The sequence below is a fragment of the Corvus cornix genome, chromosome 9, assembly GCF_000738735.6.
Source record: "Corvus cornix cornix isolate S_Up_H32 chromosome 9, ASM73873v5, whole genome shotgun sequence".
NCBI lineage: Eukaryota > Metazoa > Chordata > Aves > Passeriformes > Corvidae > Corvus > Corvus cornix.
The window spans coordinates 8,953,005-8,972,424 of NC_046339.1; the positions used below are offsets into that span (position 1 = coordinate 8,953,005).

The window sequence follows — 19,420 nt, forward strand, 5'->3', positions numbered from 1 at the left end:
GTACTTGTTGTTGACTTCTGTCCCCCTCCCTGGCTCCTCAATGGGATGTTAACTCTGTAGCCTAAGGATGATGGATTAAGAATGACTACCCTCAGTGATCTTCTTGTTGATGCTTTTGCTACAAAAATTTTCTTTCCTCTGGAACTGTGAAAGTAAGTAAGTAAATAAGAAAGTAAGTAAGTAAGAAAGAAAGTAAGTAAGATACAAAGGAAAATGAATAGCAATGTCTCTTTACTCTCCAGTTGTTGGCAACCTATACCTACCTATGTGGGCAGCTTGTTTCAATCTGCCAAGCTGCCCACATGAGTTGGTGGCTCATGTGGCCCAGCTGAGGATAAATTATTGCTTTCCAGAAGAGTGACCTGAAGTAGTTGCAGTGCAATGGGAAATTTTTCAGACTGCTCTGGGAGCTCAAAGTCCTGGACAGGCTGTGTGTGGGAGGGAGACCTGGACATGATGGACAATAAAAGATTGGCCACTGCACAGGGATAGGGAATCATGAACAAGCTGATAATGCAGTCTCTTCAGACCTCCCTGTTTCTGGACTTGTTATGGTTTGGAGTGCTACAGGCTAAATTTGGTCATAAGACTTCTACTTGAGCTGTCCAATTAATCTGTGAGTTCTGCACTTCATGGCTGAGAGCTCTGATCAGCAAGAGAGTAAAAAAGCACTAGCAAGCATAACAACTGTCAGCATGCTCATCAGGAGGGACACACTCAGGAAACTCATGCTGAAAATGCAAGTGTCAGCACCCTGGATCAAGCATCCCAGTGGGAAAGGGTAAGAAGATTATGTCCTCTGTGTATGAGGCACATAGGAAAGGGGATTTGGGAGAGGGGGAAGAACTGCTCTTCCCAATGGTGTCCAGATTTGTGTCAAAGGAAGACACCACCTCAAGGACCATCCACACTGACCAAAGCATATTGTGTTACCCAGCCAGCTTGCAGAGTTCATGGCCCTAAAAGGAGGCATTGGGCAGTTGGCAGGTCTGGTGTGACAGTTCTTCACTCCTGCTAGCTCTCCAGAGGTGAGCTGGTGCTCTACATAATTCCATGGACATCAGTCCAATCGCATTCTGCTGCTTCTTTGGGGAACAGCTTTTCTTTCAGGGTAAGGAGAAAAGCTGTTTTACCTCAGTGCCTCATTGCAATATTTTACCACTAGTAAAACACTGACTGCACCATGCCATTAGTCCCTCACCCAACCTTTGCAGCCAGAATCTTCTGGGCTCACCAGGCATTTGCATCCCTTCAGCACATAAGAAACTCTCTGCTTCCCAGTCCTGTGTGTAACAGGGTTTCACATGGCTGGTCTTAATTGCAATGATATGGACCCGAACATTGAGTGCCGAGCGCAGCCATGCTCCTCAAGCTCAGATCTCCTGAGAAGTCTGTCTTTGTGTCCATCCAGGGCTCAGTTCAGTTTATTCACCTGGGCAGTACATGCTCCAGTTCCCCAAAAGACAGAAGCAGGTCCCTCAGATCCTATCGGGAAGATGTAGTAGGAGAGATAGATGAACAAAGGCCAACACTCCCACAAAACTGAGCCTTGGTTTTCATGATCAATCTGGAGATGCTCCATTTTCTGCTCCAATGGCTCAAATCAGTTTGTTTCAAGCATTGCTTTAGATTTGTTGCTGATGGTTGTTTCGGGGTGGAGTGGAGCAGATACTGGACACCTTTAAGAAAACTAATTGTCAGGTGTTGCTTCCTCGCCCTGGTCTGCAGGCCTTGGCTTTGAAGCTGCTGCTGGCTCTTTGGTCTGGTTCTGCTTTTCTTTTGCAGTCAGGGCTGATTACAGCAAATCCCAGATCTTGAATTAGGGCAAGTTTTAATACTGTACAGGCCTTGTTTATGTAACAGCTGCCATCCCTCAGGGATGAATCCAGGACTCGCAGCACTAAAAGCATTAGCTGCTGCCACTGGAGCTAAAGATGTAACTCCTCTGGCTGGTAGCACCAGTACATTTATAGCCTTTAGAACAAATGCTGGAGGAGACTTGTGACACACTAAAAACTGGGTTATGCCTACTTAAGCATTTCATCCCACCGCCGTACTAAGGGAGTATGTATTCGTAGGACCACAGGTGTGAAAACAGTCCTGATGCTACTGCCAGCCATTGCCCAGAGCTAGTCTGAGTGGAGGGTACACATCATTACTTACCAGCAGTTTTCTACTAGCACTCACACTCATGTCCTCCCTTTTACTCTCAGACCTCCTCCAGCACTGGAGAAATAGAGGACAGAACAAGTATAGGCAGGGCTCTGGCTCCCTTGGCTTAAACAGTCTCTGCTCATCTTTCAGAACACATTTTGTGATGACTTTGGCATAACGGAGTTTTATGTTCTTCTTCCTCCCCAGGCATGTGATGTAGAGCCTTTGGGCTTCAACATGTCAGCAGCTCAAAAACAGCCAGCCACCTCCAAAAAGCAGCTCTGCTTGCCTCCACAGCCCAGGGCCCAAAGACATGCTCACACTCAGAACAATTTCAGGTCAACAACCTAAAATATCAGGGATTCACCTTGAAGCTTTAACACAGTTTAATTTTCACCATCATTCATACTTTGTCCTTTCTGTTTATGCTGTTTAACTACACAGTTCAGTATTTGGACATCTCCTCACGCCTACACTCCAGTGTGTTTGATGCAGACAAAGGTCAGTTTAATGACTGTTCAGGGACTCACTGTAAATTGTCTCCTGGATTCTGTCTTAAAATCTACATTTTGCTGGGACATAGCATTTATAAAGCATGAAGTGCACCTTGAGCTCCTTCCCCAGTAAAATGCCAGTCAAACCAATCTGAAACTGCATGATTGTGAGCTCTGGGGAAGAGACTGCAGAAGAATGCAGCAGCTACATTTGTTCTTGGCTGCTGTACCAGGGCAAGGTATGTGTGTCTGTCAGTTCCCCTGTCCCAAAATATTAAGGGCACCTGCAACAGAGCTGATTCTCATTTTTTCCAGCAATAGAGTCAGAGGTCTGCAGGATGTGTGACCATATGTGTCAGGGGGCTCTGCAGGGATTCTCTGGTACCTTAAGGGTGTCCTTGAACTGTTACTTGCATGGTCACACCTTTTACCTGTACTGCTGGCTTGTGGGCTTGAAGGGAATATTTTGGTCCACTTTTATTTTCAGATTCCCATCTCCCTTCTTTACCTGAGTTCATTTCAGCATTTCTATCAAACCGACTCTCACAAACATTCCTGACAGGAGAGCAAGGACTGCGGTGCAAACAGGCACTCGTTATATAAACCACTTAAATGAGACATCAGCCAAATCTGGCTGGTGGAAGGAAGATGTCAGCTGAGGACAGGGTATTTAAACGCAGCAGGGGAAAAGCTACAGCTCAGGGTTTGTTAAGGATATTTACAGCCCTTTGTGAAAGGAAACGCAGCTGTGTCCATCTCCTTCTTCACTGACTCCCCCTGAGGCGGGGGCTGGACACCCTGTGTCACACTGTTTTGGGGGAGCAGGATTGCTGGCCCTCAGCCACCACCACACAGGGACACACAGCTGCAGCCTCCATCCCTTTCAGCGGGCTAAGCTTAGCTGTGAAAGCCCTGGGACAAGTTCCCCGTCCGTTTAGGTGGTTTGAACAGGAGCTGGAGTGGCACAGCAGGGGCTTGGCAAAGGAATCACCCCCGGCTCGTCGGGAAGCGCGTCGCAGGCCTGCGGCAGTGGCTCCCGGGGCACGGCCGCTGCGCACAGGAGCCGGCACTGCGGCCCTGGCTGCGGCCAAGGTTAAGCCCCAGATAAGGGCACGTCGCACTTTCCCCGGCCGAGGGGCTTTAGATAACCGGCAGCGAGTCACAGGCTGCTGCGAGCAGCGGGCCGGCCGGGAGGGGCCGACATCCCTCCTGCTCTGGCCGCCAGCACCGGCCGCCGCTCCACCTCTGCAAACCGGGCAGCGCCCTGCGGCAGCCCCCGCTGCCGGGAGCGCCGCGACGGGAGGGAACCGAGACACCCCTCGCCCTCTCCGGCACGGAGCCAGCCCTTCGGCTCTGCGTGCGACGTTCGAACAGAGCAGACCCCGTTTCTTTCCACCGGCAGTGGCTCGGTGGAAGGACCCGTCCTTCCCGCACTGCACGGTGCCGCCCAGTACGGCACAGCTCAGCACGGCACTGCGTTGTGCTGCGTTGCATTGCACTGCATTGCATTGCATTGCATTGCGCTGCCGCCCTGCCGAGCGGTGAGAAGCGGAGCGGAGAGGTGCGGTGCCCCGCTTCAGTGCGGTGCGCGATGCCCCCAGTGCGCCCGCCCCGCCGCGGGGCGAACGTTCCAGACCCCCCACGCTGCGGCAGCGGCGGCGGGACGGGGCTGGGCGGGGCGCGGCGGGACAGGGGCGCGGCCAAATGCAGCCGGCCCGCGCGGGGCCTTAAGGGAAGTGTAGTTCACTGTCCACAGTCAATGAGTGTCCAGTCTGGGGCGCGGACTACATCTCCCGTGGGGCGCCAGGAAGGAGCGGCCGCCGCAGCGCCCGCCCGCAGGCGCAGTGGGGACGCCGGAACCGCTATAAGCAGCGTTGTTTGGGTTCGCGACCGCGGAGCGGCGAAGCTGCGGTGGGGTCGTCGGTGGGTGGAGGTGAGCGGGGCTGGTGCCGGGGGCGGGTGAACCTTTGTGTGGTGAGGAGGCGGCTTTGCCGTCCTCTCTCCTGTCAGGAGCCCGGCCGAGAAGCACCCTCGCCTCGCTCCCGGTGAAGGGGCTGGCGCGGTGTCCCTTCCCGCCGCGCTCCGTCCCGCCTCGGCTGCAGCCGGGGGGCACCTGTCCCAGGGCGGGGCGGCTCCCGTATTTACGCCAGTGCGGCGGAGACACGGGGAGGCGGGGAAGAGCGGAGGGGGGCTCCCCCCGGGCTGCTGGGGGATGTCCGGCCGCGGGGGCTGTCCCGCATCCCCGCCGCGAGAGGGACGCGAAGCCCGCGGGCGCAGCATCCTCGGCCCCGCGGGGTCTGTGGCGGTGAAGGCGGCGATGCTGCAGCGGCGGAGCCGTGGCAGCCCCGCGCACCCCGGCAGAGCTGCTGGTGCAGTCTGACCAGCGTAGTGCAACCAGGCGTCTCCCATCGCCTTAGTTGAAGGCGGGTGGCAGAATGCAATAAAGCGAAGTTATAAAACAGTCTCGCAGTGGGGAGCGATTTTGTCTTCGGTACTCTGGTTCTCCTTCTGACCTTTCAGTGCAGTTTGATAGACTGAGTGGAAACCTGCAGCACTGAAGGCGTGACTCATTCCTGTGCATGGCTGTACTTAAAGATAGCTCAAGCATATGGAGTAAGTGAGCAGTGCTATAGAGAAGGGATGAAGTTTTCTCTGGAGTGTTTGTACTGACTAATTTTATCGAGAGATTGGTTTTGCAAAACTTGTACCCATAAATTATTGGATATATGCAATTTCAGACTCTTAACAAAAGATTTTGGGGTTTGATCTTCCCAGTCAAGTTTCTCTGGCTTTCAGCTAAATGCTGTATCTATTACTTTAATCTGTCAGATTGCATAATTGTGTTTCAGAGATCTAAGGGAGGAAGTATGACAGCACTCTAGTGCATTGAGGACCATTGTACTATTTGATTACCTCAGGGTATGTTTAAACTAGTTCATGAGAAGTTAGTCTTGTGTGGACTTTGAAAATTATGTTATTACAGTCCTGTTGTAATATAACTCTTACAGTTGCTTACTGATTTTGATTTCAAAAATAAACTTTAAAAATAGATGACTAAAAGTAACTGGTGTATTGGGCACAGCACATAATGAAGGGGAATTTAATTATTTTTCAGATACTTGCAGTGAAAATACACGTGTAAACCCTGGCGTTTACAGAAGATGAAAGACATCGACATAGGAAAAGAGTACATTATACCCAGTCCTGGGTATAGAAGTGTGAGGGAGAGAGCTGACTCGGTGCAGCATGAAGAGCAGGAAGAGTCTAATTTTCAGCATTCTAAACTAAAGGTCAGTTTCTTTTTCATTGTTTGTTTTGCAGTCTTTATGCTTATTAAATTGCATGCAGCAGCCTTCTTGCTGTGCCAGCTGTATATAGATTTGCTGCATTGAAGGTCAATAATGAATATTGCCTATTGTGTGGAAGAGGTCATTCCAAGGGGTGCTGTAGCTGTTTTGATAACAGGTCTGAGCACCTATTAAGCATTTTTCACTTTTAAATGTGGCTTTTCAGTAACATTTGAACAAAACATACTTTTTTTCTAGCATTCAGATATTGATGTGAATCAAGGAAATGTTTTAAACCTTTGTGTTTTAGAGAATCATTTCAACAAAGAACAGTGAAGAACTGAGCATAAATCATGCACCATTCAGTGTTGGCAGCTGAAAAAACTCTTAATCATGCTGTGGTTGTTTCAAGGATTAATTTTCTAAAGCAGATGTCTAGCTTGACTAGCATGACTTTTTTACTTTTCCCCTCAGATGGAAGTAATTATTATTGAACACTTTCTTGAACATCTGTGTATTTAACATGGTGAGGTACCATCATAATCCTAGTTTATTTTGAGAGCTGGGTCTTGAAATAATCACTGGCTTAGAGTTAGCCTGTCATTGTTTTGAGCTTCTAACTTTTAGAGCTTGTTTTCACTGGGAAGAGTGCATATACTATCAAGTGGTACAGGGATAAAAAGGCTCAGAGGAATGGAAACACCCACACTGGTGAAAGATATGGTTGGAAACCAATAAGCCCTGCCAGCTGAGGAAGGTTAAAGATATTCCAGTGCTAGCATTCAGAGCAGCTAATATTTTCTTGCATATCCTTATGTTCTTGACCTTTTTTGAAATACTCCAAGGACTGATATAAATATATATATATATATACACACACTGTAGATTTTTCTGAAGACAAACAAAGTTAATAGTGCTTCTGTGTGATTTTTGTAACGATGAGTTCCTTGCAGATGTGTTGCTGGTCATTCCACATAGATTGCCTGTGACAGCACTGGTGTGAGAGGGTTGGAAATAGGGGAACTTGCTGTATTTGTATGGAGGAATTGTGAAGACTTGTAAAAAGGCTTAATCTTTGCTGCATTGTAGTAGCTGCTGAGATGCTCTGTATTTGAGCTGAAGGCTTACCTTGTTTCACTGGGTTTGAGGGGTTCCCAGTGCTGCACTGCTGTGCTTTGGGATTGGAGATCCCAGCTCTGCAGCAGGCTGAATGCAGCGAGCGCTCGCAGGCCCTGCAGCTCCAGTGTCCCCACAGGCTCTATGACTCAGCACAGTGCTGCTGACGTGTTCGAGCAAGGTAGTGTCTGATTGCATTAGAGCAGGCACTGATGCAGAGCCAAGAGCCCTCCGGAGTCATGGTGCGGATTTTTAACGGCCTTTATTATGTTGATGTCATGGGCTTGCCACCGACCCTACCCTGTCCAGTAGCAAATCTGCTCTGTCAAATTACTGGTGACAACAGTGATGCCATTGGCAGGCAGCTCTGTTTCCTGACCAGTGGCAGTGGAGTTCAGCAGTAATCATTGCATGTTATCTCTCCCTTTTGGTCTGCATCATCTAATCAGGGTTTAACTTTTAGAGGAAAAAATTCTTATCTTACCTGTAAATTTTTAATTAAATGAAATAATGAAACCAGCATATTTGGGTGGGTTTTGTTGTTGTTGTGGCTTTTTTTTTTTTCTTTTATGGAGACTGAAAGTAAGTCGAGTCCTGCATGTCTGTACAGCCTGGCATGAAAATCTCTAACTCTGAGCTTCAGGTCAGCTTAGCTCTATTGCTGGTCTTTTTTACCTTTCTCCCACTACCATTTGATATGCTGCCTATGACTACAGGGTAGTACACGCAGATAATTGATTGCAAAACAGGGGTTCTGTGGACTTGTGATGACTGATGTAAGAAAAGGGCTTACCCAAGTTCATACCTTGAACTTTATCTGGTTTGTTCTCTGAGTAGAAGAATGAACTTAACTTGTCTTGCTAGTGGAATCTTCTGGTTCTGATAGGTTGCCCACTTTACTTGGTAGTTATCTTGTTTAGTATGCCAAGGTTGTAGTTAATTTCTAGCTCAGACATTGGTACCATTTTTGTTTTGCTAGTCTTGCATCTCAGGTGTATACAGTCCACAGACACAGACAGCTCTGAATTTGTTGCTACATGTCAGTGAGGTTAAATCCTGCTTACTTGCAGAATACTATGGTTAAGTAAAAGGAGCTGTATTTATAGCATCTTATCTAAGTTAGGCATTCATGTTTGTGTACCAAGTTTTCCCCTTTGTAGTTGAAACAAGCTCTGGTTTCAGCAGCGTACTTGGCTTAGGGAAGAGCAAAGACTTCCCTTTCATAAGGCTGAGCTTTGTTTTGTTGAGCACTTCCCCTCTGCCCGTAAGAAACGGGTAGAAGCAGTAAAGTAAATGGTGTTTCAAGGGAAGAGAAGGGACTCTGTCCTTTGCTACTGTATCTTCTATGGAACCTGGATTGGGTTAGATGCCTAAACTGAGTTGGCTCAGCTGGTGGCAGAGCACAGTGGAGGGCTGATGTGATGAGGGTAAGACCACAGTCCTACAGCAGTTCAGAGGGATAAGCTGAAGTGGAACTGTCATTTGGACAATGGAGTCCAGTGTACCATCAATAGAGATGTGACTCTCAAATTTCTTGTAGAAAATCTGGCTCAGGATTTGAACTAGGTTGACCAGAAAATGACTAAGCTGTAAGCATGATCTGTATTGCCAGGAGTAAGCTGCAAGGAGATGTAGGTTGTTATTTCACCACTAACTTCAGATCTTTGTGGAATGCAGGTTTGGGACTGTTTTGCAGCAGACTTTCACTGCATGAGGTAGACTTCTTGCTAACATATTGCACAGGTGCCTTATAGGGTGAGGTAGAAGAATCCTGTGTGCTCTGGGGACAGTAGTCAAGGGCCAGTGGTGATGGCCACTTCTGGCAGGGCTACAAGGACATTTGGCTGATCAATAATATGACTCATTGGGGGATTTGGTTGCCTATATTGCTGCTTTTTCTGTATCCTTCTTAATTTGAAGCAGAAAAATCTAGTTGATTTTCTGACCATGATCTTTATAGGTGAAAGACATGTTTTACTAATGAGCCAAGGTCCCAGAGCTTTCTTGTATGTCTCTCTTCTTAGCATTGCATAAAGGTTATATTCAGCTTTCCATTTTCTGTCCTGAAACCTCCATTCTCGTGTTTATTTCCTACTGAAAGGATGCTGTAAAGTGTGTTCATGACAATAGCAAAAAAGAACTTGCAATTCTTTCCTTGGACGCTTAAATGGTGCTTGGTCACAGCTTGAAAGATCACATCTTTGAAAGACATGAGCTTTTCAAATAGGCTTCCTGGAATCATAATTGAAATAATTCTGCAATATAAGTAGGTCTAATCCAGCATTTCCTGGTGCTTAATGGGAATGTTGCTATAGAAATATGGACCTCTGAAACGGGCACTTTGGGACTGAAATTTAAAAAAAAAATTATTCAGCTTGCGAATACATATATTCACCTCATGAATAAGCGTCTGCAATGTGTTCTGATAACAATTGATTTTTAAGTCTTTGGAGACCTTAATGTAGCTTACAAAACAGGGTCTTAACTACATGTTCCCACTGCATAGTACTGTACTAATTGGGCTTATTGTATGTGGGGACATGCCTCTGCTGGAGAACTTGTAGGTGCACTTGCTGCCTAGCACTATAGTGAGTAGTAAAAGCTGTTATGTGACCAGTGAGTAATAATTAAGGGATGTTTTGAAATATTGATTTGTACTTAACACCTTTAGAACTTTCTGTTCTCAGAATGTGCCTGTGCCCTTCAACTTGCAGCTGAAGTAATTGTATGTAGTTTTTCTCATGGAAGCAGTGTGTCCTGGGGAGGACAGACCCCACTGTGTCCATGAAATATGCTATAAAATAATAGATGAGGAAGAGAAATAATTTGTTCTTGAAATGCTTTTGGAATAGGCTCTTCTCAAATGTAGGTTTTCGTGTTTATTTGATGGAATAGCAGGCAATGAAGTTTGCTTCCCTATTACATTTACAGTGGAGGAGGGTATGAGAACAAGCTGCTTCTATGATACACAGAGCTTCTGAACTTGAGTTCCTATGTTAATGATGCTACAGTACTTATTTACAAATTGTGCTCCAAGCTGTAGTTGGTTCTGGCTGGAATGTACTGTTTAGGATTAATTTCTTGCTGCTGAAGGATAATGACTGCATCTGTGGTAAATCTCAAGTGCAAATTGCTGCATTTCAAGGCACCAGATAGGGGAACTGTAGAGATTGCTTCAAACATGCAGGAAATGTGTTGCTAACTTTAGCTGTTGGAAGCCCTACTAATATTCCTGTCCTTACCTTGCTGTCTTGTTTTTCAGGTTTGTCTCTGACATCTTTTGCCCAAGACAGCAGGGAATGTGATCAGAACTTGCTGGAGTTGATGTAAATCCTTCAAGCACTGCTAGCTTTGAAGTGATTTATCACTGAGTATTTAAATAGATCAATTCTGCCTCAACCTCTCTGAAGCATTTGAAGTATCTGAGTCAACTGAACAACGGGTTAAAAATAGGGGTGTGAGTGTGAGCCTGGGTACTGCTGCCTTTGCACGCCGTGCTTAGAGCAGTTCTAGACAGCTTGAATATAAACTTATTTGTAGCTGAAGCTGCTGGATGTATCTGCATTTTTCCAGATGATTGCATATTTTCATAACCAAGTAAACACTTACTTTTTAACTTTTTCAAGTCAAATGAAAGCAAAATTTTAAAATTTGTTTTTTACAGCAGTTCTATTATCTTTGAAAACTTTGAACACAATTAGACTAGGTGCAGTAACATTCATGGTACTTTCTAAAGATGCATTAATTCCATGATATCCCCAAAGAACTGAATATATTGGTTACAATCATGTTCTTTTAAGTTGTTTTACCATTGAACTTCTGCTAATAAAGCACTCACTGACAGAGTAACCACAGAGAATCAAGTGATTCTGTCAAGAATCACTTGATAGAAGATCCTAGAATTGTTTATTAGTGTATGCTTTAGGATGACCCTCTAACTACACTGAAGAAAGGGTATCTCTACCTTGTCCTCCAAGATATGTACGCATCACCATCTGAGAAAGGAGCATATCCACAGCCAGTTGTACCAAAAGTTTATCTGAAACTTGGAAGGGGGTTTATGGTATCAGAGAAGCCTTCCACTTAATAGGAGGAACAAAAAGGTGAAATCTGTGGTTGGGCAGAGATGTTTTCTAGAGGAACATTGATACTCTGGATAATTTACAGCTTCCTTTGGAACTTGACTGCCTTCCTTAATGCACAGCCATTTTCTAAATCTTAGCCACATTATAAAACCTCAGCTCTGACCACTTGCTGGTATTGTCTTTGACTACTATTGGTTGCTGTTCCTTTGTTCAGAGCAGATTTCTAAATCAGCCTGCTCATGACCAAAAGTGTGTAAGGAGTAGATTAGCTATCAGTGAAGGAAATCTGGCAGTGTCTTTTCCATTGTAGTGTTCTATATTAGTGCTGGAGACATTCTGCCCTATGGCTGTTTCAGAAACTCAGTGTACAGCTCTAAGAGTTGCCAGAAATATTTACTGCACCTATCCCAAACTACTGGTGAACTTAGCTTGAAGCAACTTAAAACTCATATATATGCAAGGAGTTATGATGCCTTGGGACACTGAGATGGTAATTAGTTTTTGAAAATTTGTATCCTAGTGATAAGGGATAGTTAGTTGTGCTCTGAATCACATACTGCAAGCAAGCTGTTCCACAAACAAAATCTGTGTTTCAGTTGTTTTTGAGGATGAAGGTTAATGAATTTCAAAGTCAACGTGTTTAGAGCCCTGAGGTGTTTAGTTTGAGCTTCCTAGATTACTGTTTGCCATTTGAGCAAGGTGCCCCTTGCTTTCGGAAGCATGTGTGTGTACAGGAAGGTGAACTCAGTACAAGATTGTTGTATTAGGCTTGATAAATGCTGCAGTGTCAAGGCTTCTGCTGTCACTCGTTGGTGATTCCACTCAATAGAAGTTTTAAGTTCAAAGCCTCCCTGGATGCTCCAAATGTTGTACAAAATTCACCTGTGTAGCTTCTACAGTGACCTGGCTTAAGTATGGCCTGAGTAAAGGTTGTTACTGAAGAACACCCCTAACATACAGCAGGTTGTCAGGGTGGTTCAGGAGAGCAGAGTTTACCTGAGCAAGGCAGGAGCCAAATTCTCAGCCTGTGCTGTGCTAGGTTGATTTGCTTAGTGAGGAGTTGGTTTCTCATATTTGTAGTCAGAGATGTGTAGGGTGCTAATTCTAAAGCTGGTTATTTCCAGTTCCACAGTCTGGAGTCTGCTGGCACTGTGCATGAGCTATGTAGCTCCAGTGCTGGATGATCAATGTGCACTGAATGGCTCCTAGGACCTTTGCTTACAAGATCATGAATACTGGTTTGAATGTAAAACAAAACAGGGATTCATGGATACCACAAGCTTAAGCACGTGTGCAGCTGCTTATCAGATGCATTGATAGCAGCTAAAGTTGCAAAATCCTAAAATAAACACTTCATGCTCAACTGTATGTCTTGGATTGCAGGAATAAGTGGTTTTGCTAGGAAAGAGTTGAGAACATCTCACCTCAGTGCTGATGCTGGCCAAAATTCAAGGGCAAGGTAAAATCAGAAATATTCCTGTAAGAAGCTGATACACCTGTACTCACCAAGGACTTTCTGTGCCTCAAGTGAAAGTGCTCAATATATGTGACTAAAATACTCAGGCTCATCAGATGTGCATACTCTGACCTTGTTTGGCTACAGAGCCTTGATATCAGTACCAAGCATTACTGGGAGACTTCTGTTTTAATCTGAGGATACATAAACTCAGGCTAGCTTTGAAACTATCACGCCAGTGTTAGTACAACTTCTGCTAATCCTGGCTCAGAAAAGTAATGGCAGATCTTGTGTAATCAAGTCACATGTAACTCTGCTAGAGTGAATAGCTGGACTTCAAGCTTTTCCATCTCTGAACTGTTGTGGTAAATCAGAGTTTCTGAACAGTTAATTTGTATCTCTTAAGAGAAATGTGGCACAGCTGTACTTATTCCTGCATTTGGGTATGTGTTTGGTGCTGTGAAGAGCTGTTCTTCAGTGTAGGATAAGCTGGGAAGGCAGCAGAGACATGAGGTTTCTTTTATACTCCCCTTTTCAGGAGGTTGAAGAAAATGGAGGCTCTGGCTTCTTGACCTGGTTCTTTTCAGCAGTTCTGGAAGTTGTAACCATAGTTTCTAGGCATCTGACACTATCTGATGGTCTAACCTTGGTGCTGTGTGAATTCAGCTGTGCTGTCTGTACTTTGTGATCAATGTGTGCAGGTGCCTAAAGGATCAATGCCTCCTTCCTCACACCCACTGTCTCTGTTCTAGCCCAGTGCCTGTTCCTTGCTGCCTCGGTGTCAGGGAGACAGCTGGTATGGGTGGATGATACACCAAACTAGTCTTAAATAGGCTCATGTTTTAATCAGGCAGGGTATTACAAAGTATCCTAGCTACAGAGAAAGCTGGGAGCCTAATGCTGCAAATCCCCTTGCTAATATTTTTATAGATTGTGTACTGCATCAAATCCAGTGAAAGGAGAAGAGAATTGTCTTAGTAGGCTATAAAGTTCATAGTGCACTTGCTGCTTCACCAAGCAACTGCAGACTTGACAATGTTTGGACCTGCAAACCTATTTAATTTTCAGATGCTCCTGGGTTTGGTGACTTGCAGTCTGGACAACAGTGCTTTAGGGGTTGCCTGTGCTACCTGCAAAAGCATTGTATATACCCCTTACTGCTTTCCAGTGGGATTATACTTGGACTCAGAGGAATTTCTGGGAATAAGAATGTAATTACAACTTCAGAGAATCTTTTCCTAGACTCTTGTTTTATTGTAGATGTGCTTAAGCTAAATGGAACAGTTGATTCTTTTCTTCCCTTCACCTGCCCATACAAACTAATAACTAATCTTGTTTTGCAACACCAATCTTTTAATGAAGTCTTAGGTATTTTTAAATTGCTCTTCATCCTGGAGTCACAATATGGAGAATACTTTAAGCACTGAGCAGAACTGGTGATCATATAATTCTTTCTCATCACATGCCCACCTAGTTTTGAGCTCTATTGTGCTGGTCTGTAGGTTTCCCATTTGCCTCTCCTTGCTGGGAACTTTAATAAAGGGATGAGGAGGCCTGCTGAGCTCTGCCTGCTAAATGCAAGAGGTGGGAGTTCCTGTTCTGCAGTGTTGCCAGCTCAGAGACCTTTACTACTTAAACAGTTTTAACTTTATGTAATAATAAGTCAACCACAGTAGCTTTTGTATTCTATGTCAGCTGCAAGGATTAGTAAAAATGCAGTTATAGGTCTGTTCTAGTTTCCTGTCAGTTGCCTGGTAGGACCAGAAGAGATGCAGCTTCTTCCCTGCTGGGATCTGAGCCCTGGAAGATGTTCTGCCTTATGGAAGTAGGGACAATAGCTATTTGGTGGCTGGGGTTTGGGTTGTATGCACACATCAAATTCTTCTCTGCAAGATGAGTAAGGGATGGAAAAATCTGTTTTGCTTTGCCTCTGGTCTTGTCTGGTTTTGCAGTTGTATGATGTTACAGCTGTCAAACCAATAATTTGCTACCTTCTCTTAAGTAGGAAATTGTAATAGGACTGTGTGAAAGGCTAGAATCTCCCTGGGTGGCTTTTTCCTTCCCACCTACATGACAGCTCCCTCCTTTCTCTTTACCTGTTCCACATCCTCAGATGCTCATGTTGCCTGCATAGCAGGCTTTCAGAAGTGTGCAAGCTCACATATTTGAGTTTGCTTGCCTTTCTGAGTAAGGTCCCTCATGCCTTTCTTGCTTCCTACAGAACTTCTGACATCATATGTATATGACAGCTCTGTAGCCTGGCTTGTAAATTTCCTGCATTTTCATGACCTCGGATTGTGGGTTTGGTATGGCTGTCTCTAACTTAATGAGCAAATAGTTTCCCCTTGCCCCTAAAGCACTCATTTTCTTCACCTCACTCAGGCTTTCTGTCATATGTCTTGAGCCAACCATGAAATCTTTCTGACTCTCTCATTACCTTATGTGCTTACCATTGCTATGACCAATTTTTTGACCAGGAAATCATGCTAACAGGTGCTGGTAGGGTTTTGTTGTTTTCCTAAGCTGTAGAAAGTCAGATAGAGCAGGTGTACTCTGTGCTCTGTGGTAGCAGCACCAGCTGTGCTTTTCTTTCTCTGCCCCTCTGTGACCCACCCATGAAGGAAGATCATGTGTGCAGTGATACTTCCTTGGTACTCTCCCTACTCTTGGGGATTGCTCCCAAGATTAAAAGTTTTAACTGTTTTCTTATTCTGTTAATTCTTATAGTCATATATTGAATTGTATCAACTTGTACTCAGGTGTGTCAGAGCTTCATGGCATGTGGAGTGCAGAACTACTATGCTCTGTTAGGAGATGCCTATGGCTGCAGAAAATTTATATGGCATCCACCAGCTATTAATAAGATGCTGCATCAATGGTTGTTCTTGCCCTCTGTCATATGTTTAGTAAGCCATGATATGCTTAACCCATGTGAGTTTAATTCTCCAGTGTTTAGTCCATTTATGTATTTGAACTTTATAGTATCCTGTGATAGAGAATTCTAAATTTAAGTGTGCCTTGTTCTTTTGTTGTAAGAACAGTTGGTGGTCACTCTCTAATTCTCTTTCTTCAGATTTTATGGACTTCTCAAATACCTGTACCTTTATTCCTTTTTTCTATCCAGCTGAAAAATCTTAGGTTTATGCTATTCCAAGCCCTACTGTTATCATTGCTCAAGGAAACTAAGTTTAATACCCTTTTTGAACTGAAGTGACAAGGGACAGAAAAAAAACCCTAGGGTTTTTTAAGTGGCGTGGTAATGTTTTCTGCTTTATCCTTTGTGTCTTTTGTAACAATTCTTCTTTTTTTTTTTTCTTTTTGACCTTTTGTTGATGCTGAGTAGTCATCTGCTGTTTCTCAAGAAATGTCTGAATGTGTCTTCCTCCTCCGGTTCACAATGCTTGATTTAGGCTTGTTTTGTTTCTGCGAGCATTTCCTTGGAGTTACCAATACCATGTTGTATCACTCAGTTCATTGCTTGTATTAGCATATTAATAAGTTGATGAATTAGAAAAAGTGTATTTTCATTTGTTTTTTAAGTTTATTAGACATTTATTTCAATAGCAGAGCTGGAGCCTGTTGTAGCGCATTAGTAATGACTCAAGGCATTGGTTTCCAAGAAAACTGTACACATGCAGGCAATCAGGAAACCTAATCAGAAACCTAAATTAACAGTGTTGGGGTTGTTTGGTTTTTTTACTTCAGTCTTTTGTTCCTGAAGTGCATTGTAGAACAGCTTAGGAGCCTCACTTCTTCCCGATAAACTCTGCTTTGAAGATTTTCTAATCTTCAAAGAGCTGTGCAGAACTGTAAAGTTGTTCTTAAATCTCATTTATACAATGGTGTGAGGCATTTGTTTCTTGATAGTCTTACATGAGGGATTTTGACAATCTTGCCAAGATGGAGATGAGCAATGCTGTCGACTAGGGGTTTGTGCTTGTATTTGCCTCTATGGCAAGACATTATAAAGGCCTTTCAGAGGCAGTGCCCTAGTCTTTATCAATGCAGCTTTTACACCTTTGCTGAGAGAATTCTCTTGAGCAGCTCTGGAGAGTTTAATTATTTTTCAGAGTGATTGTTTATGAACATTATCTTTGGACTGCCTAAAAACCTTGCAATTGTACTTATTAAAAAGGTATTGTTTCTAAGTGGTGAAAACCTACTTTTATGCTCATAAACATAGTGTTTTCTGGTTTGAAAGACCTTTTTTTTTTTTTTCTTTTTTTTTTTCTTTTTTTTTTACTTATAGGCACTTTTGTGTGCTCTGAAAAACAATATTTCTGCAACTAGCTTGTGGCATTGCTTAGAAACAAATGTGTCATCAGCAGCAAGATGCTTGGGCAGATCTGCCCAGGGCCTCTTACGAGGGTAACACAACAAACCAGTTATTCCTCTGCTGTATCCAGAAAAGCAGTGGCGCAGAACTCTTCCCCACTACTGACTCCTTTGGAATATTTGTGGCAGATCCCTTATTAATGCTGATTTGGATAGACTTAGAAAGGCAGTGTTGCCTCAGTGAGTCAGTAATTTAATATAAATTGAGTGAGAAGTATTTTAATTCAGACTTCAAGTTTTGTGTAATTTTGAGTCACTCTATGTGTCATAAGGTTTTAATGTTCTTTTGTTTTCTTGTTATTTGGCTATCTTTTGTTACCATAGCTTTAAGTGATAGCTTAGGAAATATGCATTTAGAGATAGAACCATGGATTGTTGACTACATGCTTAGGCACTATTTAAGTACTTCAGTTAAGTAAATAAGGGACAGATTTATGACATTATCAGTTTCCTGTTCTCATTCTTCACATGGGTGGAAACAGTGTCTTAGTGTGCTATACTATTACATATTAACATGGTACAGGCAAAACCTATGATAAATGGTGGCATTTCCAACAAAAATTGCATGATGTGGAAGTCAGGAACCAAGTGCTTGCATTTAGTGTTTGCAGATACTATGTTTTTAGGAGGCTACAATACATTATAGTTGCTTCTTTTCAAGGAAATAAGGTAATTTGGCTCTGATAAGGCAACTAATAAAGTAGAATCATAGTATCTTTGTAAGACGTTCTGGAAGATTTTTACCTCAGAAATTACTTTTTAAAAAAAATTAGTTCTACTGCAATAAATTAGAATACAAGCAGGTAACATGGTTCTGCAATAAATGACACGTTAAGTTAGCAGAACTGGTTGAGGGCCCTCAGCCAGTACAGATAACAGGTTCATCTCCTTATGTAGTTTTGTGACATCTGGCTGTTCATCAAAAGATTTGTTTGAACTCTGCAACGTTTTGACTATCCTGTATCATTGCTGTTTCTCCTCTTGGATTAGCTTTTAAGTCTGCCTTTCACTGGGGCTGTGGAAACCCTCCCCAAGATAAGGTTTGCCTTTTAAGTAAGTGGTTGTTATTAAAGTTGCTGAGCCATTGAGAAGCTGTGCCTGGGAGCAGAGAAAATTGTCATCTTTGGTCCGTTTAGATTAGGGAAAAAGAGAAAAAACAGGAAACATGATAAAAGGAAGTACAATTCTGCTTAGTGCATATTTGGGTTCTTTTATCTAATCTAAAGTGTTTTTGAAGAAGGGACTTCAGTAGAATTCTGAAAATACTCTGTATTTTCTGTGGATAAGAATATCTAAATTATCCTAAGAGGGTGTAAATTCATCAAGAAAATATGTCTTCATTTCACTGCATAAGCCAGTCATTGATTTCCTGAACTGGTGTCGTAGGTACTTAATGTTGTAATTTTTCTCTATTGTATTTCCTGTGGCAGGATGAATCTGGTCTATCCATTTATGCTTTGAATGCACAGACACAATACTGGTACTAATTTATGTTTTACCAATGCAGCAGTCTAATGCAGATCTAGAACCTGTGCCTTCCATGGCTTTGCTGCCAGGATGAAGCCTGTGGTCTAAGACATTGAAATGATTGTGGTTGTTGCACAATAATTTGCAGAAGAAAGAGGTGCAAAATTGCTGGAGTTGGGAGTCATGGACTTCAAATGTAGTTTTGAAGTCTGAATCTGTTGTCTTTCTTATAAAAGCAGATTGAATGCCAGGATGCCTTGGAAGCAGCAGCTCGGGCAGAGGGCCTGCCACTGGACACCTCTGTGCATTCCCAGCTGAGAATGCTGGACGAAGAGCACCACAAGGGCAAATACCACCATGGTCTGAATGCACTGAAACCCATACGGACCACTTCCAAGTACGTCTTTAGGCTACCACAGAACTGATACAGCATTTGCTTTTCAAACCAGTCACAAAGCAGAATCACAGATGTAGGTCTGCTGACTGGTACTGGAAACATCAGAATTTGTTTAGCAAGTGTGGCTGGCATGGACCATTTGGTACTCTGAGTGCTTTCAATGAGAGGAGGCTTTGTTTTTCTTGAAAATTTACATTTCCTCTTTCATTTTATTTGTGATTTTTTTTTTTTCTTAATTCTTTTAGACACCAGCACCCTGTTGATAATGCTGGGCTTTTCTCCTCCATGACCTTCTCCTGGCTCACTCCTTTGGCCCACAGAGCATACAAGAAAGGGGAATTGTTTATGGATGATGTATGGTCTTTATCAAGGCATGAGTCTTCAGATGTCAATTGTAGAAGGTAAAGACATCTAGTTCCTCATTGTTTTCTTGTTTCCATTTATGATATATTAGTTTGGAGGCAATGGTATAGTGTTGCCCTAGAAAAGCAGCATTGATATTTTGTTTAGCCTTTCTCAGAATGGTGGAATTCACTTTCATCTTTCAGAGACGACTTTCTCATGCACCACAGTTTCTGTAGCCTTGCTGATTCCAGTGAAAGAGGATTATATCTTCAGGAGTGTCTTGC

At 43.5% G+C, this 19,420-nt stretch overlaps 2 protein-coding genes across 7 annotated transcripts in view; one reads left to right on the forward strand and one right to left on the reverse strand.

The window, feature by feature from the left end:
- Positions 1-4,391: 4,391 nt before the first annotated feature.
- Positions 4,392-5,057, reverse strand: LOC120410474 (lysine-rich arabinogalactan protein 19-like). Its single transcript, XM_039557050.1, has one exon. The coding sequence runs from the start codon at positions 5,055-5,057 to the stop codon at positions 4,392-4,394; it is 666 nt and encodes a 221-aa protein (XP_039412984.1).
- Positions 4,475-19,420, forward strand: part of ABCC5 (ATP binding cassette subfamily C member 5) — a 67,576-nt gene continuing 52,630 nt past the window's right edge. For 3 of the 6 annotated variants that reach the window (XR_005602655.1, XM_039557008.1, XM_039557010.1), the window contains exons 1-4: positions 4,475-4,581; positions 5,764-5,938; positions 18,631-18,791; positions 19,037-19,192. Coding sequence is in view for 5 of the 6 variants with exons in the window: in XM_039557008.1 (XP_039412942.1) it covers positions 5,810-5,938; positions 18,631-18,791; positions 19,037-19,192 (446 nt within the window). In the remaining variant the exon portion in view is untranslated. Of the gene's footprint in view, positions 4,582-5,241; positions 5,262-5,763; positions 5,939-18,630; positions 18,792-19,036; positions 19,193-19,420 lie in introns of those variants that run through there. The other 3 variants (XM_039557009.1, XM_019284574.2, XM_019284575.2) reach the window with 3 other exon arrangements.